A 24,220-nucleotide genomic window follows, 5' to 3' on the forward strand; every position below is an offset into this window, starting at 1 on the left:
TACATTATATATATATTATACTTTAGAATCATGCTTTGAAATTTAATTGTCAAAAGAAGATATAAAATATTATAAAGAATATTAATTGCATCTTTATTACCCTAATAAAAAAGAGAGCAATTTGTATCCATTACTTAAAAGTATAAAACTATATATATTTAAAAATTAAGTTGACTATATTATGGATCCTTTCATTAAAAGTATTTTAGTCTAAATAAAAACAAAACAATATCATTAATACATGTTATAATAATATAATGGAATTTCATCAAATGTGAACAAATCTTTGGTGTAAAATCTTTTTCAAGTCTCGAAAAAGTCAAAGTCTCAAGTCTTCGAATCATCCCGTGCTTTTTCGAGAGTCCTACACCCATAGACAAATGACCTGCCTTTTTGCTGGTGTTTCATAGGCATTTTCCTGTTTCCTAATCAGATGTTTGGACGAGAGTTATACTCTGCGAGGAGCCAAACAGGTGTATGGTCTTACCATTTGACCTCTCTTCCCGTGTGACTAGAAATGCTCAGTGGAGTTTCATGAGCGTTGCTCTGTTTCCTAATCATATGTTTGGATGAGAGCTATACTCTACAAGGAGCCAAGTGGGACACCTCGCTCAGTGACGTAACCTCTTATCTAAATCTTTTATGGATTTACTTATTAATTTTAGCTTTTTACGAGCTTATTTTATATATAATTGTTCGGTTTCGTAACATCCCAATGTGACGGAAAAACCCTAAACCCTAATTCTAAAGAGATGGACGATGAAAATGTTGAGCTAAAACCGACCAAGTTCATAATAAACAAAGAATATAATACTCATAGAGATAGCGTTTCGTACTCGTGGGATTATAATCTACTAAAAGAAACAAAAGAAAATGGCTGATCTGAATTTCTAAACATACCAAAAGAGAATTTTTCATCCATTTTGTTCATCTTTTGGTTCCTTCCTCACTTGCAATGGCACCAAGTCCTGCAGAAGTCCATTGTCTTGAAGCAAGGAAGCTCGAGACGACAACGATGGCGGTGGAACGGAAGATGGAGGAGGACGAGGACTCAAGAACGATGAATCATTTGTTAGAAACGGTTGCAGAGGGTTATACATGAAGGGTTGGCCGGGAACGTTGTGTTGGAACAGAATTCCGGTGGTGGCAACGTCGTGATCGGCAACGAGGCAATTGGTTGATTCCGATAGGATTCGAATGCTTCCTCGTGGCATTACCGGACTTTGGTGGGTGTGTTGGCCTTCGTACGTTGTGATGACGATTGAATGGTCGCTCGATGACCGTTCCACCCTCTTCTTCACACCGCATTGTGACGTCGTGCAACGATAATAACTTCTATATTATAAACAAAATACACCACATTTAATTTAAACTCGAAGTAAACAGTATTATATCATTATAAAAATTTACGAAAAAAACAAACCTAGGATAAGGACTGTTCTTCACGGCCTTTTGACCGTACTTCCTCCATCGATAACCGTCGTCGAGATGATCGATATCACTCTTTGTCATGAAAGCAAATCTCCGTTCTCTTTGCTTCTTCTGGTTCTTCTTTGGCTTCAACCTAAAAAACAGTAAAAAAATAAACAAATAAATAAATAAATTAATTAAAAATAAATAAAATCTCCACTTTTTTCATTTCTTTTTGAGAAAAAAGCAAAAAAAAAAAAAAAAAAAAAAAAAAAAAAAAAAAAAAAAAAAAGAATCATGAAGCTCAAAATTAGTCAACTAAATCAAATCAACAAAACCCCATTAATTACATCCATAATTTCCTCATTATAATCAACAAATTTCGAAAATATGAACAATATGATGTAAATCCCGAGCTTAAATTTAAAACGGATAATATTATATGATCGTGAAAATCAGATCGAGACCAGTAATAATGATCTCTTACATTTTGGAAGTCTTGTTCTTGTCGACCTCTTCAATAGGAGAAGCTTCATTGGAGGAGGAATTAGAAACGGAGGAAGAATTAGGCGTCGTCGGAGCATTAAGCACCTCGGAGGACTCCGGGACGGTGGAGGACGGCGAGGAAAGCGGCGGCTGAAGGGGGGGAGCAGTAGTAGAAAGCAAATCGAACATAGAAGAAGGATTATAGAAATCATGGAATCCAATCCCACCACCAAACAAGTCAAAAGAAGAAGAAGAACAACAAGAAGCTTTATGATCATCATCACATGGCAGGTCGAACACACCGGAAAAACCCGAACCACCCACCGGAAACTCGTCGGAAAACACCGTTTGAGAGTAAATTCCGGTGGAAGTAGCCGACCCCATCAACGAGTCTTCAAATTTTTTCTCCATTTTGGATCGATCGGAGTTTTTTTTTTTTTTTTTTGTTTTTTTTTGTTTAAGACATAATAATAATAATAATAATAATAATATTCTTCGTGGAAGAATGATAAGAGGAAAAGGAGAGTGTTTGGATTTGTGGGATTTTGGAGAACAGCTTGGGGTGTAAGTTTTCCCACCTAGGATGGTGACCTACAGGTGCCGGTAAACGATGGGCATGGAAACAAGATCGGTGTTCGCAATAAATGACAGACCACTACTGAAAAAGGAGACTTCTAAAACGCGTAGTTTTGACCGGTTAACCGGTTCCAGTGTAAACTAGATTCTATTGGCCGTGTACACGTATGCAAAAAAATAATTTTTTTTTAATAATATTATTCTTACGTGTCTGAGTATATATTTTTTAATAAATTAAAATTTTAATCGTGTCATTTGAAAAAATTTAAAATTTAATCCTTAAAAATAATTTTATTCAGATATTATTTATGAGATTTTATTAAATTATGAGGGTAAAATTGTAATTTCCAAAGCCTATAAAATTATTTTTTTAAAACCAAATTTACAATTTTTTAAAAACACATGCATAAATTATTTGTGTATGAATTACGCTATAAAAATAATTAAATTAATGTCAATTTCATAAATAATTATCTATAAATTAATGAATATTGTAATGATTTAAAAATATTTGTCCCGCATTTTTTTAATCGAGTTTAAATATTAAAAAATAAATAAATAGGGAAATATATGGTAATTAATGAAGTGTAATAACTATATTCTTTACTCAACCTAAAAATGCTTCCCCGTAGAATAAGCTTTCTAAATAATGTATTTATTCCTTAATTAAAACAATTAATTAAGCTTAACATAAATAAGCAAACGATAATATGGAATCAATAATTTTTATTTTTATTTTTATTTTTATTTTCAATTTTTATGAACCACACGTAAAATTGGAATTTGAGAGTTGTGTTAAATTACACTTCTTTAATAACTTTTATTGTTATCATCGAAACATAAATACTTGGTGCATTTTAATTTTTTTTTTATAAATTCAAAAGTATTTATAATTTAAATATTTTCAGATATATTATAGAAATACTCCGAATTTTTCATTTATTTCTACACTTTTTTAAATATTTATTAACATTAATATATTTTCATAAATAGATGACCATTTTTTTATTAGAAAAAAAAAAGCATTTCTTAGTTATAATAAAAATTTTAAAGTTGTAATAAAAAAATTATTTTTTCAATAAATAGCAAATAAAATTGGAAAAGATAAAGAAAAAGCCCTAATTGAAGGGGGAAAGAGGGAGAGTTTGGCACGTGCGGTTCCATGGAGGCGTGTCTTTCCGTGCCACTTGAAAAAAAGGTAAATATTTATTTAATAATTAATACATTTTGTAATTAATTAATTAATTAATTAATTAGCGTTAAATTAGATGGGCTTGTTCCAAGGAAGTGGGCCTTTGCCTAAAAATCCATGGCCCACAACTTTTCCACTAGGTTTTCAATGCTGCAAAATGACATTTATACCCCTCCATCAATTAGGATTTTTTAAAAGTAATTTAGGCTTAGATAACTCATAATTAACTCTATTTTGTTATAAAAATAAAAATTTTATAAACAGAATAATATTTTAATTTTGTATAATAATAATAATAATAATAATAAAAATATTTTAAAATTGGAAAAGTAAATATGTAAGTGAAATATGTTTGTTGGAAATAAAGTTGGCCAACTCCACCTTTTTCTTCACAATAATTTTTCAAGGACAGTCCTATTGAAACCTATATAAAGGACAGTTTTTTTCCCTCCACAATTATTAATATAAATATTTTAAATAATAATATTCTTATTTAATATATATATATTTATTTAATAATTTAATAGTTAGGTTATCGTCCTATTTCACGTCTGCCCATATTAGTTTACGTTGGGGGCTCAATACATGTGATGGTTCTAGATCATTCTAATCTCGTTTGTACTAGGTTCATGAACTTTCAACTAAAATGCCAAATGTGTCCTTGAATTTTCAATTTCTGAGTCTGATAGGTTCATGACGTATTTGATATGCAGTATACGGGAATTTAAACCATTGACCTTAAAAGAACGAGTACATGCGAACTACTGTTCAGACTACAGATTATCTTTTAATGTTAGTTTGGGATTATGTCGATCCACGTTGGATAAGCCCTAGCAATAGCTCGGGACTAATAAAACCCTAGTTTTGCAACTCTATATAATGGGTTAGTTGAGTTGTTATGTGTATATATATATATATATATATATGTATGTGTGTGTAATTAATTATTAATATAGTGAAACCTAATTCGTTGACTCTAATAAATTTTTCATAAATATGTTCAAATTAAAATAATTAAATAAATAAAAGCAGCGATAATTGCGGCATTTGGAAGCAATTCCAATAATAGTATTAAAATAATTTATTGATCAATTTAAAATTTGAATTCAAATAGAAAAATTCTGTTTATTTCAAGGGAAGAGATTTAGAAAGAGTCAAAGTCAACAAATTTTTATTTGGTTGTTTCGTTGAAATTAAATAATTAAAAAAAAAAAAAGGAGAGAAAAGAGAAGAAAACGCGTCTGGGGACGGGAAAACGACACCGTCTAATAATAACAAAAACGACAAGTAGGAAAAAGAAGGAAGGCGGTAAAGGGGGAATGTGAAAACGACATCTCGTTTTCCTTTTGGTTCTTCGTCCGACATCCCTCTAAATATTTTGTCCTTCTCATCAATGATTTGTATCAACGTAAGGAGTACGTTATTATTTTTAAATTTGTTCTTCATAAAAAATTAATATTAAATTACAATATTTTTTAAAAATATATAATTAAATTTTATATCTAAACATAATTTGAGCGTAGCAGATATTGTAGCAATTTAAATAAAAACAATAATATTGTAACAACACAAACCGACCACTAGCAGATATTGTCATTTTTAGACTTTTCTTTTCGAGCTTCCTCTCAAGGTTTTTAAGACACGTTCTCATAGGAAGAAGTTCTCACATTGTTACAACAAAGGTTTAGTTTCCCCCTCCTCGGATCTCATAAAGATGGACCAAAATAAGTACAGTAAATTCTACGTTCTAAAATTCGAGAAAAAAAGGAAGCTAAAAGTTCGATAACCAAAATGAAATTTAAAACTCGGGTAAAGTAAATAAAGAGAGGGCCCGTCCTACCCGTTGAACCAGTAGAATCGTTTCACGAGTTTTATTTTCGATTAGAGATGAAAAGAGGGCTCTGTGCACTTTATCAGGGTTTGAAAAATAAAGTATTAAAGGTTGTGAAAGACATGTGAGAAGGAAAAAAAATGGTCATTTTAATTCAAAAAAGAAAAAAAAAACATCATTTTCTTCACAATGTCAATGCGATCAGTTTCTATTTTATTTGGTCGCCGCCACTTTATTATGCATTTTTTTGTGGGACATAAAAGGACCAAAAAAAAACAGCCCTTTTATTTATTAGGGCAACAGAATCTTTGACTATATTATTATTATTAGGTATATATGGATATATATTATTGCGTTGAAGTAATCAATTAAACTATATTTAAGTTGATAATATAAATTTATAAATATATTCTTTTAGAACGGGAGTTAATTTTGTTTTTAAATGTTTGATAAAAAGTGAATAATAATAATAATAATAATAATAATAATAATAATAATAATAATGTTAAATTTAAAAGAAAATAAAAACTAATAAAAATGATGTATAAGAACCAACCATTACAAGAATATACAAAGAACACTTTTGTATTTGATCTTTAGCTTTAGCTTTTGCTTTTCTTTTCTTTCATTATAATTTTCTTTTTCTTTCTTTCTTTCTTTTTATTTTAATTAAAATAAAAATGAATTTAAGGGCTTTTCTTTTTATTAATTTATCTAAAAATACATTCTTTCCAAATATATATATATTAAAATTATGGTACAAAACTAGATTTTAGACTATGGTTTTTTAAAATTATTGTATTAAAATAATCGTCTTGAACGATCTTTTCAAAAAGATTGTTTAAAGGTAAAAAATTATGATTGCAACCATTATCTAAGTTTAAGATTAAATTCGATGAATTGTAAAAATATAAAACTCTGAGAGACTTATTCGAGTCATAATACAAGTTAATCCGAACAAAATTTAATTTTTTAGTGTTCGAGTTGAAAGTGACAAAAATGGGTAAAAGTTTGAGGTTTGAATAGTTGAAATTCCAATCTGTTTAGTTCCTCGTATGAATACAAAGCTGCTGAATCGAATCGTCGATTTCACTATTCAAAAGCGAAAACATTATTCCAAAAACTCATCTGAAAATTTATTTTCAAAAGTTGGAATCATTTTTCTGTTGATTTTTGTACTCTTCAGTTTCTAAGCTCTGAAAAAGTACAATAATTTTCAAACTCACCCATTGTTTTTTAACACATAACATAAGCTTCCAGATCTGCAACCCTTTTGAGGAGGCCTATCATTTTGTATGGTTGACCTTATTACACGACAAGCCGTCCTCCTATCTCGTGTTTCTTTTTTCTCGTTCCTGCTTTGCTAAACTCGAGCGTTTTTCAATTTCAAATTTCAAATTATAAGTTTCTATCTATTCAAAATCTATAGTTCGAAAAAATTGGGGTCTCAACCTTAAGTTATGATTTTAACTTTTAATTACATAATAAGCAACATTAAATCATATTTTTATCTGATAAGCATGAAACATCAATATTTTAAAACTACATTAAATCACAAATTAAAATTGAAATACATATTCATCAACCATTAACTTGAACATAACACGGCTCGAAGACGTATATCCTTGACCTCTAGATCAATAGGTCATCAATTTGAATTCCGAAAAAAAAGGGTAAATTCACTCGACTATCATAAAATATAGTTTAACGAAAAACATAATCTTTCTACTTTCGATAAGAAGAATCGAATAAAAACTTGTTTGAATTCATTTCCCCTTTTCCTTTTACTTTCACGGAAGACTAAACCCATACAAACCTAAAACCACTCGAAAGCGATTTTGAAAGCAAATACATAAAGTTATAAAGATGGGATTCTCAAAGCAAATACACCCTCAACCAAGTAACGTAACCGGGATGACGACCCGACGACCATCAACCCGAAACTTACAGCAGCAGAATCTAACAAATGTAACAGAACAGGCACACAAAAGCTACCTAATTTCATAACGAATCTCATCCTAGATATAAGCATCACTTTTGAAAGTGTAGATGCGATCAGAACCCATAAATAAAAAAGTTCATTTTTTTGATAATGACAATAAAGGAAAATTTTGAATGGCCTAATTCAGAAGGTATGTATGGATCAGGACGGTACTGCCAATCAAGAAATGGATTCTCCACCAACAATGAAATATGAGGGCTCGAAAAAAACTTACGAGCTTTCTACACTGGTGCCAGCTAGCTGAACTCGACGCTGATGAACATCCCAATTGTAAACACGGGCTATCGTCACCTGCTTAGAAGTTGTGTAACAAAAAAATTTAACAAACTGGAGATGAACTAAGCATATCACTCACTCTTAATAACAAAGATTGATCTACTTGTGCTACATGTAACAAAGTTGGTGTTGATTATGGATTGTTTTTTCTTTTAAGAAGTAACAAAAGATTTATGATTTTCAAATTAAACTAGAAAGACATTTGCTATAAATAAACAATATTTAGAATTGGAAATTTTTTCAAGTTGGTAGACGTAATAAATATAAAATTTCAAAGTTATGTTCATAAGACAAATTCAGTTTTGAGTTATGACTATGAATATTTAAAACAAGGTTGAATTGCCGTTAGAAACACAAAATTAAAAGTTTAAAAGACTATTGGACACTTCTAAACTTTAAGGGTTTACTGGACACAAGATTAGAAGATTAATGATTAGAAAGGGTGCAAGCATAAATTTCAAAACCTAAAAACCAAAAAACTAATGATTATCAAATAGGGCTAAGCATTTGGTCTTTGATTTTTTATAACCTGTGTCACTCAATTACTTACAATAATTTTTGACTTTCTTAAGAAAACATTTGAATTCTTAGCCAAATTACAAAAATAAAAACAAATTTTTTAAAACATCTTGTTCAGTTTCCAAACTTAACTTGAATTTTGAAAACATTAGTAATTACTAATAGACGACAACAAAAAAAAAAAAAAACTAGTACATGGAACTAATACTTATAACCTTAATTTTTGAAAAACAAGAAAGAAAACTAAGACCCCACCCATTTGATACCTATTTAGTGTTTTGTTTTGCTTTTTTTCACATTTTCTTTCCAATGGTTTTCATCTTTCTCAAGGAAAGATCTGAATTTTTTAGCCAAATCCAAAACCAAAAACTTTCTTTTCTTCTTTCATAAGAAACATCAAGGGGTTTATTGCACAAAAGAAACCGGAACAATCTATCTACAGGCCAAGTGTAGAGAGCACCCCAAACAAAAATCACACCAAAAGTGCTTGTTCGCTAATAATATCAGGAGATCTTAATTACGGTTTGGTGTTTTTCTAAAACAAAAAATTAAAAGCTTTGGCTTGAATTTCAAAAACATTTGTTAAAAGTAGATAACATAAGAAAAAAAATCTAAGAGGTGGAAACAATGTTTAAGCTTAATTTTCAAAACTAAATGGTTATCCAATCAGGCCTAAATGATTATCAAAAGGACCTAAGATATTTGAATATCTTCCTAATTCACATTCAATTTCTGCAAATTCCAACCATCTTGACTCCGGAGTTGATAGTTAATAACACCAAATTCTGTCATGTCTAGAGTTTCCAAACAATGGGTTACGTTGCCTAGTCTTTTAAATGGAAGCGTTCACGTTGTTATGACTTCTTGAGCAGAAAATAGCATGATTGGTAATAATGTGAGTAAAAACACTCGCCGACTAGTTGAAATAGAAAGGGGTGGCTACCTGTGTTATTGTCACCTGGTCCCTCAAAAACTGTAGATCAGCAACAAGAACTTCTAAGCTCGCTTTAGCATTATCCAGGTTCGTCTGTAGGAGGGCTGTGGCCTGCACCAGCAAACGTGAAAACAGCCATAATCAGTGTCCTTTATTCCAAAATTGGATAAGACATGGAGAAAATGATTAAAGTGATCTTTTTGACCAGCATCTGTAACCTCTTCACATGAATAGTCCAGCATGACATTTGCACCAAGCCATAAACAAACTGACTCAGTTTCCTCAATGCGAGCCCGGGAATATATGCCCTCAGAGATCTCAAAATCTGCTACAAGTGGCTGTGCATGATAGCTAAAGATAAACAGATTGCTTAAGAAAACTCAAGTTTAAAATGGTTAAAGAAAGGAAATACCGCAACTTCATAGAGATGCTTACAATACTAGATCATTAAAAGTAGAAAATTATACCCTAAGCAAACCGACAAATCCACAAGCTACATCTAGCTAAGGCTGACAACAGAAACAGATAATCCTATACGTTTATTTTATCAATTAATAATTTTACAGTAAGCCCTAGTAGATTCTTATGTTTACACCCTGTAATTTTCTACTTTATCATCTTGCACTCTGAGCGCTGCACATAAGCATACGAACTTGATAAAATTCAGGAATAGTTATCCAGATTATAATTCATTAATGTAACCAATGCAACGGCCATTTTTTAAAATTATTTCTTCCTCTATTTTCAGCAGGAAATCATATGGGAGTAGCAGTCAAATAAAGTTGGTTTTTCAAGAAAAAAATTAGAAAACAAAAAAAAAAAAAAAAAGAGAGAGAGACAGAGAGTAGCATAGCCAATGGAGGCATGAGGAAATGGTTTGAGTCCAAAACACTTTTCTTATTGGTATAAAATTATAAAATATCAAATGGTATAAAATTTCATATTGGTATAAAATTATAAAATATCAAATGGCAAAACAATTGAACATAAATTTCAATATTAGACATGGGCCTTTAAGCAACTTTTCTTATTTCTTTTAAAAAGACTTTGAAGAAAAAAAATTCAACACAAGCACCTTTCTTCAGGAAAGCAAGAAACCGTAGGAAATCATTTCAATATGCGATAATATCATATAATGCAAATAATTTATTCATTAGGTGACCACATATCTCCAAGATGGTATAAATAACCAAAGCTACCATGGGAGACAAAAAGACGAACCTCACCAGTGGCTGCGTCCTTCTTTGCTTGTAAAGTAGCAACTATACCCAAACACTTCTTTATGTCTGGAATCTTTGCCTGACAGGATAGAAGAGTAACAGCAAAGGATGATAGTTAGGCCACAAGCAAAATTTATGGTTACGTAACATTTAAGTAGCTAAACATTAAATACTGCCTTTAACTATGAGAAAATACTAACTCTTACATTGACTTTCTAATCAAATACAAGTACACATTTTTAATAGTAAAGTCCCATTTATTATAAGGCGGGTGCCTAACTATGATGCTGAGAGCCTGAGGCAGATACTTTCTTCATTAAATCAAACATGCATCACCTACACACACAAGCCATGTACCTTAGCTTGCATCTGAATATATATAATCTAATTTCAGGGCTCACAAATGTAGTTCATGTTATCTGCCAATGATCATAGTAGAACTTGTAATTTCTTAAACTCCATCCTTTATAATCTGATAGCTCCTTAATTTAGAATGATTTTAATGTGTAAAATTATCAATTATTTAGCTTATACCCAGTTTGGATTCAATAAATGTGATGAATAGAAACAGTATCTGACAATATTCCATAACTTCAGCGTGAGATGATGAACATGTAAAAGAAAAATCTGGAAAAACAGAAAGAAAGTACCCTAAAATTAAAAAAATAATAATAAAAATAAAAAAAACATCAAACCTGCAGGTCCCTTTGTTGAGCAAGGAGTTTCATCTCAACTAACTTGTATTGCTGAAGTCTGCATGAGATATTTGCAGAGTATAATAAAAAAAAGGAAAACAGGGCGTTAAACTTAAGAAACAAATATGAATATCTTCCCGCATGGACCCTATTTTGTAAAGCGTAGGAAAGAGTTGAATAAAGCAACATTTATTCGCTACAATCGACTAACAATTTTCACGTGTTCGAGTGCAGAGAGAGTTCCATGATTCACATCAAGTACACAGTAAACTAATCTAAGTCATGGAAACTAATGCATGTAAAGCTCTAAGAGATACACTCAAAAAAGTCGAGGAGCTCAAAAAGATAGCTCTAAATCACACAAACTGAATCCAGCAACAACACAAACTGAATCCAGCAGACTTCAACAATGATGTAACTCTAAGAAAACCACAAAAACGTAAATTCTAGAAAGTTCGGTTCACTCTCAGCCACTAGAAACGAGTAAAGTTCCAAAAAAAAGTAGAGCTGCAATACGACGACTAAACAAACAAATTCAACTTCACTAACACATTCATCAAGTCATGAACACCTTAATTGGAGCCTACAACTTAGAACAGGACTTCAAAGTGTCAGAAAACAATAATCAAGAACTCATCAGTACATGCTAGAAAATCACAAAAAGTGACAGAAAGCAAGACACAAAATAAAAAACATCAATAGACAAGAACTACACCGACATTTCCGGATTTGAATCAAGTAAAAGTAAAAATAGAACGAGAGAGTACCGCTCCTGGAGAAAAGCAAGGGCGGATTGAACATCGAGGCCTAAATTAGAGAGATAGATACGAACGTCCTCCACGAACTGAGCCGCCGGAATTCCTCTTCTGTCACTGACAACGGTGCCGGAAGAAGAAGAAGAAGAGGAAGACAACGTTGCGGTAGCCATTTCCGATTGGAAGAAAAACCCAAAACCTCCACAGAATAAAAATCAAAACAACCAATAAATTTCTTTTCTGGAAAATGAGATTCAGCGACCCAACTTGTGCGAGAATGAAGATGACTAAAACGACGTCGTAGAGATGTGTTTTGCCCAATATCTAAATGGGTCTAAATGATTTGGGCTTGGGCTGCCACCGCAAGAAAGATTATTGGTTGGGCTTAAGGCCCAATGGATCAGTTTTTGTGGATTTATTTTTATAATAATTTATGAATAGAAATTAAAATAATTATGAAAATAATACCAAATTTGGTATCACAAACTTCCTTCTTTTATCGTATTCATAATAATCATTCAAAATTAACTTATATTTAATTTTATATTTTTAATCCGATAAATAAGTGGACCCGAGTTTTAGTTGAATAAATCAGTCGAGAAATTTGACTAACCAACCAAAACCTACAAATTGACTAACATTAATTGAATTTAAACGTGTATGAAGGAGAACTATGTGAGATCACACAATGTTTGGAGAGGAAAATGAAACGTTTTTTTAAAGACGTGAAAACCTCTCTCTAACTTATGAGTTTTAAAATCTCGATCTAAAATTAAAAGGGAAAGCACGAAGAACACAATATCTGCTAGTTTTGGATCTGAGTTGTTAGAGTAATCAAGAAAAATGAACGAAATTGGTTGACCTTATAAATTATTTTTTTATTAGTATGGTTGTTGTTCTTATTTCTATTCCTAGTTTTTTTTTTATTTTTTTTTTATATATTTCCGTTGCTTAGACATCTCTAAAATCGAAAAAATAAGATAAATATATAGTAAATATCAATTTAAGCATAGTTCAGATGAATTGATACCATATTTTGATCGGATACACATTTTTTCTTAAATATGTTATTAATGTTGGATTTAATTTTTCAAAAATTTAGAAATTAATGAATGAAATCCTATTATTATTTTTATTATTATTATTTAGTTAGATTGCATGTATTGGTTCAAATATTCTTATGATTGGGTTTTGATATTATCACCCAAAGATCAAAGATTTCAAGATAACCAAAGGCAACTTGTTTGACTAAAGTTCTTAAATTATCTGAGATTTTGGAGAAAATGGTGGCTCCTTCAAATTGACCAACAAATTATATATTTTTTTAATTACTTCTTTTAATTTTAGATATATTTTTTTAGTTAAAGACATTACGTCTACCTTTTGCATATATGTTCACAAGCTATCGAACTATCGACATTAAGTCTAAGTTAATAGTTGCTTTGTTGTGTCGATATCCGAGTTTATGTAAACTCGAACTATCATCATTATTTTTTTTTTCCAGAACATAGAAATAGAAAATTAATCATCGACCAAACAAGATGAAAATCTGTAAAGGAGAGGAGCGATTAAATGCAAAACTACCGACTCCTCTTGAAATTGCATTATTGGAGCCGAGCCAAGAACGAGCGTTTGTGGACACCCACCACTTTTATACTTACGTTTAAAATATTTAAAAAATTGAGAACGTTTAAAAGAAAAGAAAAAAAACTCAATTATTAAAGATCAAATATATAATTAACGAGATGTAAAATAGAAAAGGTTGAAAATTGTGAACTGGAGTGAATATTTAATGTAAGGAAATGATGGGCGGCCCAATTTTTTTATTCAATCTTTGAACGGTTTAACTATGCTTGAATTGGTTAATATTAAATAATGAAAAAAATAATATTTAATATTTTAATTTAAAGTTTAATTTTGGAAGCCAGGAGCACGATGAGTCACCATTTTCTCTTTTGTTTGCTTAGGATTTTTAGTGGGGCCAGCCACTTGACCCATCCACGTGGGGTTTGCTTTTATTTATTTATTTATTTATTTAAAAAAAGAAAAAGAAGGAAAAAGAAAAGGTGTGGTTTTGAAGAGGGTTTTGGCTTTACCGGTGGTGGCCTCACTCACTCACATGGGAGAAAAAGAAAACGCATAAAAATACAAAACCAATATTACAAATTCCAAACGGGGGGGGGGGGGGGGGTTTTGCTTACGTGGCCAAACCTATACATAAATGGGTCCCACATGTTGCCTTGTGCCTTGACATGTCACATGCACCTTCCTCACTTTCCTTTATTTAAAGAAACTCATTCTATGACGTGGACAAATCAATCCATTCAATTATGAATTTTATTTGAAATGAATTGCGTTTAAATAAATAAAATTTGTGTTGTCGGTTCACGAATAGGACACATACGAAATGAATTTTTATAAGAGCTTTAGATACTCAGTTATACTAAAAAGTTGCAAGGGAGAAAGAAAAAGGAAAATGTACCCGACCAGAGATGTTAGTAAACGCAGCTATTAGGCCCTTTGTCATCGCCAACGGAATTGGTTCATGAATTTTTTAAAACTAAAAGAACCAACCCAAAATTAAAATTATTATTAATTTTGTAAAGAAAAATATATTTAACTATTTAGAAGGTAATTTTAGTAAATCTTAATTAAATGTTTGAAAATAAATAAATGTTTCAAAATTTTGAATAAACCACCAAAACTAGTTGATGAATCAACTCAATCCAAACAATTTATAAGGGTTGTTAGGGTTGAAAAAACTTCAACCCGAGTAATTGAATTAAATCTAAAAAGAAATGTCTAAATCTGAATAATCCAACTAGGAACCCTCCTAACTAAGTCATATTTATTTATTTTTCTATGAAAAAAAGCATGCATTTTTTTTTTTAAATTAATATCTTCAATTCAAGTTCATAATAACCAAATAAATCTAAAAAGTTATGATTATAAAACTTTTTAACCAGGTTAGAAACCCATTAATTAACTTAATGCATCCTATAATTATAAGCAATACATAATTGAATTCATTTTTCTTCTCGACAATGCATCCTATAATTATAAGCAATACATAATTTATTTCCAAACTATGAATTTTATGCGTTGAGATATTGACATGATTTAAAACTACTCCACCCAATTAGAAATTATATTATAGATTAATTAATTTTTTTAATGTCTGATTTTAAACAGAAAATTAAAATTTTTTCAAAATTATAAGAAAATTTTTAAAAATCCAACCGACCTATACAAACTAATATATGTAAAACAAAGAAAAATCAAGAAAATAATATATGTGGTTTATGCCGATTACGGGAAGGGGGGAAAGGAGAAATGAATCTAGTTTTGCAAACTGAAAAGATCTTATGAGAACGCACCCATGATTTGATCGACAGAGCTTCTTCACGAGTAAGGAATTTCAAGATTAAAGAGCCCAGATTCAAGAACAAAACGATAATAAACAGAGACCCCCGCCAACATTATCTGAATTTAATTTTATCCACATTCCCATACGAAGATTTTAAAAATATACTAAGAATTGCACGCAGAAAATGCAAGAACTCGATATATATTCATATATTGACACGAAATTACATGCAGAAGAGAAGCAGAAGGAGAGGAAGGGGATTTTTTTTTTTTTCCTTTTATTTTCAATTATTTTCTGGGAAGAGAAAACTGCAGCCGGTGAGTGTGTGCTAATCAGGTAGAAGAAGGTTGGGAGATGGAAGAATCCATACCAGGAGAAGACGAAGAGCTTGAAACCAGGTTGAATATGGCGCTCATGACTCGGATCTGCATGTCCAGTGCGGGTATGTAATCAGTTGCTTCATCCAGAATCACCGGCAGCGGTTGCTTCCGGCAGCCGGGAACCAGCCGGCCGAGAAGCCGGACTTTTCTCTGTACAGTAGGTAATCCCTTCCCTTTCAACCGCAAAACGCTAACTCTCGGCTTCTTCGTTCGGCTGCTTCCACTCACACGCGCCTTCTGCCGATTGTGCTTTCGAAACTTGAGCTTCAGACGGTTCGTCAAGATTGCTCTGCTCCACCTACTTCTTCCTTTCGCCGTCATCGCCAGAACCGTATCCGCCGCCTCCCGAACGGCTTGGCCACGCCGTGGCATCTCGTTCGGCGCCGACGGGGAATAAGGAGAACTGATCCTGACCTGACTCAAGGCGCGCAACAGCTTCGACGAGTAAATTTGATGCTGCGCTTGCGATTTCCACTTCAAGTGATCCTGATCTTGACGACCGTCCTCCCTCGCCTCTTTCTTCTTCTTTTTCTTTCTGGACGAATCACGCGATCGCTCAGAACTCGCCACAGGATTCAGAAACAGAGACGACGCCATTAAAAACCACACACCGATCCAAAATTCAAGATATTGTCTCACTGCCGCAACTACCAAGCTCTTTCTTCCAAAATGATTCCACACCAAATCCTGTACGCCACTACCTTCCTGACCTCCCAGATCAACTCAACTCAACTCAACTCCTCCCTAACAAAAAAACAGAAAGCACAAACGTAAATTCACCGATTCAAGAACACTAAAACAAAAAAGAGAACAGTTCAACTTCCATTCCGCTTCATCGAAAACATCAATCAATAAACCACAAATTCCACATAAACAATCAACAAAAACAAGAACAAACAACCAAACCAAATCCAAAGAAGGCAACACAACGAAATCAAATCAACACAAGCAGTGAATGAAGCAAAAACAATCACGACGAAGAGCAAAAACAAACAAAACAGTCAGAGAAGAACGCGAGAATCCAATAGGACTAATACCTTTCACGCCGGGTCGGAGAGAAATGAAATCGGAATTCCAGAGGACGGTGGCGTAGAGATAGAGAGAGAGAGAGAGAGAGAGGCAGAGTTAGGAGGAAAACGGAACGGGAGAGAAAATGAAGTTTCGGAGAGAAAGCGGGAACGGTGAATAGAGAGGTTATAAAGAGAATTAAAAAGATAAGAGCATAATTTTCTTAACTTTAATTAATTTTTATATATTATGATAAGATGAAAACTAAATACAAAAATTAAAGAATATTATACAAAAATAGCAGAAAAACTAATTTTGGTATCTTTTTCACTTCACATCATGATCCATCACAAAACTTTGACTTTGACTTTTAGCGGTTTGGCCCGTTATGGGTACCCGAGATGACCGAGGTGCCCGGACAATTAGTTATGGTGAAAAAGCTTTTAAGCCACTACGCTCAGGCTTGCATGTGGCCCTATGCCCCACTGCTGCCAGATCCCCCGCCCCATCAAACTTCCACTTTAAATTTAAGTCTCTCCTACTTTATTATTCTTTTTTTCCCCTCACAAAATAATAATAATAATAATAATAATAATAATAATAATAATAATAATAATAATAATTCATTCAACCCTTTATACTTTGCTTCGTTTAATTACAACTCAGCTTTCAATTTTCAATTTTGCTATATTACTTCTTATCCAACATAAATTTTAGTTTTATATCTTATATATCATATATTTTAAAAAAATCTAAAAAAAATTAAAAGTTAAATAACCTATCGAATATTTTTTAAAGTTTAGAAACTAAATAAACAAAAAACTGAAAGTTCGAGAATGTTCAAAAACAAACAAACATTACGATAATTAAAAAATTTGAGTATCAAAGATCCCAATTAAGCTCTGTAAGTGTAGGAAGGACAGTTGTTGATGAATCGAAATATTAAATATTTTGTGAATGGCTCTCCCTAATACAAACTATTAAAATTAGGAAATAAAATAGAAAATCATAAAGTAATACCTGCTCTTAGAAGAAGAAAAAAGAGGTCCAAAAGAATGAGAATATGAAAAAAAGAAAAGAAAAGGGAGTATTCAATATCGAATGTCGTATCATTTATGGCATGCTTAGTTAGATAATTAAAATAAAATGGTAGGTTAGTTGATGTCACACTCAATAATGTGATACAACTAACAAATTGTTTTCTATCACAAAGTTTCACCCATTATGTAATAGAGAGGTTTAATCATTGAAGAAAATGATCTTAGTAGGCACCAATAAAGCCATTAAAAGTGGGATTTTCATATAATATATTCAAAATTATTGCAAGTGTCATAATAAATTATCTCAAAATCATTTTAACTAGGAAATTATATTTTTTAGTCCTAAATTTTTGATACCCATATCTTTTTACCCCTATAAAGACATAGCATGTGTATCAAACAAATAATGATTGATCTAAAATAACTTGACGAGTAACAATAAGAAAAAAAAAAAGATACTTGAATAAAATAAAGCGACACATTATACCAAACTAGTTCAACTACATTAGATTACTCAATCGAACAATTTACTTTCTCTTATCATGTATCGAATCAACCAATATTTGTCAAATAGTCAGTAAACGACGATATCAAACATAAAACTAAAAGGGGAGGAATAAAAGATAACCCAAATGGATCAAATATGAGAATCTAAAACAATAAAATTGATCTAAAATGTAGAGGCACTCCAGAACCAAAATCTTGGTAAAATTTGGTTTCCCTAGAAAGAGGCTATGAGGGGAGGCTAGAAAGGTAGGGAGTGGGCGAGGCAGGGGGAAGGAATCAAAGATGAAGGAATTAGGGTACCACTAATTGAGCAAGGGTGCTATAGCATAATGTTTTGTTTCTTAAAATTAATTTAATTCCGTGCAATGATTATTGGTAGTGGAGGTGGTGATAAAAAAAATAAAATAAAATAATAATAATAATAATAAGAAGGAACAATAAAGTAAAAGAGGAAGCATGGTTTTTTTTTTTTTTTTTTTTTTTTTTTTGAGCCTTCCAACTCGTATTTGTTGGTGTTTTGGAGTTTTCCTACTTTAAAAGATGTAGACAGGCATGCTCCACATTTCCTGCCACTACCACCTCTGTCCTCTTCCTATATATATATATATATTTATTAATGGAATGGAAAGGAAAGGAAAAATATTCACGAACAACTGCTTTTTTGCTTTGTTTACCAGTGTTATAATTTTCAAGAGGTCCAGGTCTGTGTGTGTGTGTGTGTGTGTGAATTAGGTAGAATACAAACAGGTTGGCTTGGCTTGGCTTGGCCTACCCCTGTTTTCTCCAATTTCAAATTTCAATTTGCATTCGGGTCCAACTCATTTGGTTGATATTGCTACCCCATCTATCATCATCATTTCAACATAATGAATAAGAATTTGGCTCCCCTTCTATAATGGTTACTTCTTCTGGGATCGAGAAAACTCGAAAACAGAAAAGTCTGAGAATAATAATGTTGGGAATCAGTTCCCGGCTTCTAGGGTATGGTGGAACGAGTTTCAAAATGTTTGGGCATAAAAGGATGTATTAGATATTGTTCTCGTTGGGTTTTTCCTTCCGAGCTTCCCCTCAAGGTTTTTAAAACGCATCTACTGGGGAGGTTTTCATACCCTTATAAAAAATATTTCGATCTTCTCTCTAACCGATATGAGATCTCACAGAATATACTCATAAAATTCACATTGAAGGAATCTACGGGTGATTTTGGTATGATACTTGAGGTGGCAAGTTTTTTTTAGCTTTAACTATTTTCTTTGTGTTTTGTTAAATTCAGAAATTTATTCATTTATTTTTTATATTCACGAGTGTTCGGGTCAACTTGCACTCCACTGATCTCATCGGACAACTATCTAACCCCGCAACATTTATTACCAAGACTACTCTAACAATATTAAATTCTAAGTGGGTGCTCACTATGATTTGAACTTATTTTCATGAAGTCTACGGTATAATGTTTGTGTCACCTTGTGCGACTAATTTCATAGTGCTTAACCTACATTTAGTTTCAAGATTGTCTGTACTACCAGCCTCAAAATTTGGGGAATGAGATAACCAAGATATATGTTTTCAAATCATTATGTTTTTGGCCAATACCTAATCCCCAGAGTCTTCACAAAAAAATCATTTTTGCTATGTGTAATCAGTACACTTTTTGAAGGCAAGCCGAATGAGAAACCTAAAGAAATAAAGCTGATAAATGAACTTACCTAAAAAGATGAAGAGGCATCATGAGGTGCCAGAGAGACTGCCTCCCTTGGGTGAAACACTACCACAGCAGCTGAAAGGCAAAATGAAATTCATTAATCAGTAAGGACCATTTTGTTTTACGAATAATCAGATGTGAATCTATATAATATCTTGATTGTGGTGGTGGTGGTTTGGTACTGTCTCCATAATTGGTTCAATGGGTGTAAAGGAAGAAAAGATTGGACTATGAATTGTAAATCAGATACTCACTAATATCATAGAGCTGAACTGGAACGATCCAGATCCACCGCTAGCAGATATTGTCCTCTTTGAACTTTCTCTTTCGAGCTTCTCCAAAAGGCTAAACGCGTCTGCTAGGGGAAGGTTTCCACACTCTTATAAAGGGTGGTTTGTTCTTCTCCCCAACGAATGGACATCACATGAGCTGTCATTACATGGAGATGAACTTAATTACCTACTGCAATGAATGATTTACAATTGAAGGAAAGACTAAAGCAAACAGTACGAGAACATTCAACTAATCGTCAATTCAATCAATAATTCAAAGTGCCAGAAGGCAGCCATGGGAAGAAGATATAGTTGCATACAGTCAAGGACTAATTTATCAATATCAACCCTGCTGCTTAATTGATACTACTGAAATAAGCTCAGAAACAACCAATCTACATTATCACATAAAAAACTCAATGACCCGAAAAATTCAATCAAACCCTATCCGAACCATTTGAATTGAGTTGGGTAAAATTTATTTTGATTCAAATAAATTGAACCCTTTGGAGATAGATTGGTTTTAGGGTTCTTACAAAATTAATCATCTTATTCAACCAACTCTTTTAGATACTTTTTCCTTCTCCAATAATTGCTAAGAACAAATTTGTCCAAATCTTTTGAGCCTTATTTTCCATGAATAAAATATGATAATGAACTACTATTCTTAATCCGAACTTTGAAGATATGCTAGTTCATTCAAAAGATACTCTCTTTTTTCTTTTTTTCCTAATCACATTTTAAACTAAATAATCTAAACAATCAAAACCAAACTAGCCAAATAGTACATGGTTGGGTTGGGTCAAGCTCGGGTCTATCACTTAACTAGAGGTCATCTGAGTTGACCTCACAATCTCTCTTTCAACCCAAGCCAAGCTACAAACGCCCCAAGTCACAGTAAACAGAGTTCATAAGTTTTAAGTCAAAATTTATGAGGACTTCTTGGATCTATAAGAATTCTAAAATGCTTTCCAACTTTGTTTAATAATAATTCCTAATTCATGGAGTATTAAGCTTACAATCTTAATTCAAAATTTAAAATTAAATAGATAGATACTTAAGGTACTAAAATTTTCACTATTTCGTCTACATATTTTGTAAGAAATAATTCTAACAACTCAATCCAAATAATTCATGTTAGATTGAATGGAGTTCATCAGCTAACTAAGACCCTTTGGATCAGAAAAGTTTTCAACCTAACTGAACCTATACCAATAAAACTGATGTGAACTGGTCACCCAATAATCTTATTGTATTTTCAGATACCCAACACAAAAATAAAAAATAAAATGCCAAAACAATCCACTTTCTATCCTGATTCTTGCCTGTAAAGGTTTCCATTATCTACTTTCCTTTTCAGTGCCAGAAGGCATCATTTTCATTGATTCTACTTTCCAATTCACCAAAATGTATTCGAATTTTACATAAGTTAAAATAATGTGCAGGTTGACTTCTTCTGCTAGGCTACCAATTCCTTTGATAGTGGCATTTGTTTGGGAAAAAAAGGAAAAACAGAGAGGGATCAGAAAAAGGTTTCCATCTGCCAACATTCAGGTTAGTTCAACATGCATTAGCATGTGATGCGCTACTATACATCTTGATGGGTAACATTTAATCAAACATTCTGTTACCCAAATAACGTGTTCTAAGAATAATCATTGTTTTTCTTAGAACAATAAATCTATGATACGGACGATGGAGGAAACAAATATGGAAGTAACGCTCTTCAAACAACATATTTTGTCATATTTTGTCATACCCAAGCTCAATATACGGTGTCTAGACATGTCCATTATAGAGCAATGCAATCAAATCTATGACGCTAGAATTTTAATTTGCAAATGTAAACAAAGGAGTTAATAAGCGAATGCAAACATAGACGCTACTAGGAACGTCACAGCGTAATCAAACTTGTACTCTACTAATTCACCGGATCTATATTCATGTTCACAAGTGTAGAGTTCACAAAAATAATATTAAGATCAGCACAACAACTTGGCAACTTGTGATGGCAGGAAAGTAGACGCGTAGACAAAAACATGAAAGAAATCGGAAGAGAGTTCAACGCTAGACCTTCTGAACCCCAATTTTAAAAGGAAAGCGATCGACAGAGCAAAGATCCAACAAACACTACATGATATTTCACAAATAAAAGTACGACAAACCTGGATTTCCCTTCTGGCAGAGGATTCATTTGAGAGGATCTCCATCAACACATCCAGAAGCTTCAGGGATTTGGAATCCAAAACAACCGAATTCATGAGCTGAGAACAAGTTTGTTTGAGAAAATCTCCCACTAGAGGAACCCACGTTGGTCCATTCCATTCCATTCACATCAAATCAACGACAATTCGTTGAAATACGAGCAGCACCTCCTTGTAAGTGGATAATCACCAGGGATAGAGACAAACCAAATGGAAAGCAAAGCTTAGAGCCCTGGAACAGAATAATTTATGATTTCACGTTGAATCAACATTTGGCTTCAAAATAAATTCATGAAACCGAAGGATCCTGATAATCTTTTCTAGTAATCCACAACAGCAATGGTTATTGCAATGAACTTGAAAAATTAAACAACTCCTATCCAATAATCTTTCGTAGCTACTTCCGACAAAATAAATAATTACAGAAATTTACTCAAACATCAGAGAGAGACTCCGAGAGCAATCAAACCTGATGGAGACCATATCAATTCATTCAGCTTCCAGTCGAAACATTCGTCCAACTCTTCAGCTTGATTAACGTCCAATCTATGAAAATAAAAACCACGGATTCTTGTAAAATATCAGCCACCACTTCATCAAAAACGTAATAAAATGCAGAAATGGTATGACTTTCAGCTTCAGCATAAGGTTAGATGTCTTTGCTTTGGGCTTCTGGCATTCTGGAAAAGGCGAGTATTCTTTGATTATAAACTCCATTAGCATTATATTTTTTTAAATAAATATTTGGATAGCCTCAAAAAATTTAAGCAAATTTTCCTTTAAAAAACAGATAAATTTAAACTTTAATTAGATCAAATAAATACAAAAGTAAAATTTAAGAAATTTAAAATTTTAATTTATAATTTAACCGGAAAAAACATTTGAACGATTTGAGGGCATTCATTTTGATCTGAAGAAACATAAAGACTCATAAACTAATAGAACTTATCAACAGCCAAAATCTTCAGCAAACCGTCATAAGTTACGCCGTCCGATTCATCTCCGCCACCGAATCTAATCATCGCTACAACCTCCTCATCGGAGATCGAAAATCCGGCGAAATGCATGTAGCTCTTCAAATCGGCGACACTCAACCGTCCGTCTCCGTCCACGTCCACGTCCATCAACTTGAAGACCTCCTCCATAATCCCCGTCCACTTCTTCCTTCCGCCGGACAACACGCGCTCAAACTCGTCGTACTCGACGAAGCCGTCGCGATTCATATCAGCGACGGCCATCATGGAGCCTATAGCGTCTTCATCTGCGTCGGCGCTGTAGAATCTGCGAAGATCGTCAGGACTAATCCTTCCGTCGCGGTCGGCTCGAGTGCCTCGAATGCCTGGCGGAAATCAGCGGCGATGTCAGAGCGACCGGTGAAGGTACCGGAAGGGCACATGGCCGGAAATTAGAGAAGAGAAATCCTTGGAAACGAGAGGACGGAGAACGAAGACAACGCCAAGAGTTAAAGAGAATAAAAACCGGGGGAAAATTGGGGCTGCCCGCCTGTTTTGAAACTGAATGGCTTTTATGGACTTCTAACTAATTAGCTAATTAATTAATATTTATTTTTTAATTTTATATATATATATATATATATATATATATATATATATATATATATATATATATATATATATATATATAATTTGTTTCGAGAAAAAATACGATTATTTTGTTTTATTTAATTAAATGGAGAATGAACGAATTTGTGATATAATGTAAATATGCTTTTTCATCTTAATTCTTGTATTTTGTGACTTGTTTTATCTAAAAATATCTATTAATAACAGTTAATTATATGCTTGAAAAATATTGCTTATAATAAGTAATTAAATATTATAAAC

The 24,220-nt window shown here is 32.5% G+C and overlaps 2 protein-coding genes and 2 pseudogenes across 4 annotated transcripts; all 4 read right to left on the minus strand.

Annotated features, from left to right (window-relative positions):
- Positions 1–795: 795 nt before the first annotated feature.
- Positions 796–2,475, minus strand: LOC111800686 (putative WRKY transcription factor 48). Its single transcript, XM_023684493.2, has 3 exons — positions 1,898–2,475; positions 1,424–1,564; positions 796–1,335 (listed from the first exon to the last, which is right to left on the minus strand). Exons 1-3 carry the CDS (start codon positions 2,305–2,307, stop codon positions 915–917), a joined length of 972 nt encoding a protein of 323 aa, XP_023540261.1. The 5' UTR covers positions 2,308–2,475; the 3' UTR covers positions 796–914.
- Positions 2,476–7,251: 4,776 nt separating this feature from the next.
- Positions 7,252–12,150, minus strand: LOC111799613 (prefoldin subunit 3). Its single transcript, XM_023683024.2, has 6 exons — positions 11,909–12,150; positions 11,142–11,199; positions 10,448–10,525; positions 9,445–9,564; positions 9,236–9,337; positions 7,252–7,788 (listed from the first exon to the last, which is right to left on the minus strand). Exons 1-6 carry the CDS (start codon positions 12,067–12,069, stop codon positions 7,708–7,710), a joined length of 600 nt encoding a protein of 199 aa, XP_023538792.1. The 5' UTR covers positions 12,070–12,150; the 3' UTR covers positions 7,252–7,707.
- Positions 12,151–15,448: 3,298 nt separating this feature from the next.
- LOC111801169 (transcription factor bHLH147 pseudogene) lies at positions 15,449–23,452 on the minus strand (annotated as a pseudogene). Of its 2 annotated transcripts, XR_002816090.2 has the most exons (6): positions 23,350–23,452; positions 22,846–22,922; positions 22,338–22,608; positions 20,155–20,329; positions 19,905–19,975; positions 15,449–16,387 (listed from the first exon to the last, which is right to left on the minus strand). The product of XR_002816090.2 is annotated as a transcription factor bHLH147 pseudogene, transcript variant X2 (transcript). The 2 variants fall into 2 exon arrangements; XR_015422301.1 differs by lacking the exons at positions 19,905–19,975; positions 20,155–20,329; positions 22,338–22,608; positions 22,846–22,922; positions 23,350–23,452 and adding an exon at positions 16,681–16,839.
- On the minus strand, positions 23,206–23,877 carry LOC111801168 (calcium-binding protein CP1 pseudogene; annotated as a pseudogene).
- Between the last annotated feature and the right edge of the window lie 343 nt (positions 23,878–24,220).

The sequence above is a fragment of the Cucurbita pepo genome, chromosome 8, assembly GCF_057944985.1.
Source record: "Cucurbita pepo subsp. pepo isolate OVF chromosome 8, ASM5794498v1, whole genome shotgun sequence".
NCBI lineage: Eukaryota > Viridiplantae > Streptophyta > Magnoliopsida > Cucurbitales > Cucurbitaceae > Cucurbita > Cucurbita pepo.

Coding starts and splice junctions, on each gene's coding strand:
- LOC111800686 (XM_023684493.2), bottom strand. CDS start 2,307: ATGGAGAAAAAATTTGAAGACTCGTTGATGGGGTCGGCTACTTCCACC. Junction 1,565..1,897: donor AAGAACAAGACTTCCAAAAT/GTAAGAGATCAT, acceptor ACTGTTTTTTAG/GTTGAAGCCAAAGAAGAACC. Junction 1,336..1,423: donor AAGAACAGTCCTTATCCTAG/GTTTGTTTTTTT, acceptor TTTATAATATAG/AAGTTATTATCGTTGCACGA.
- LOC111799613 (XM_023683024.2), bottom strand. CDS start 12,069: ATGGCTACCGCAACGTTGTCTTCCTCTTCTTCTTCTTCTTCCGGCACC. Junction 9,338..9,444: donor TGGACTATTCATGTGAAGAG/GTTACAGATGCT, acceptor TTGCTGGTGCAG/GCCACAGCCCTCCTACAGAC. Junction 7,789..9,235: donor ACCAGGTGACAATAACACAG/GTAGCCACCCCT, acceptor ACTTCTAAGCAG/GTGACGATAGCCCGTGTTTA.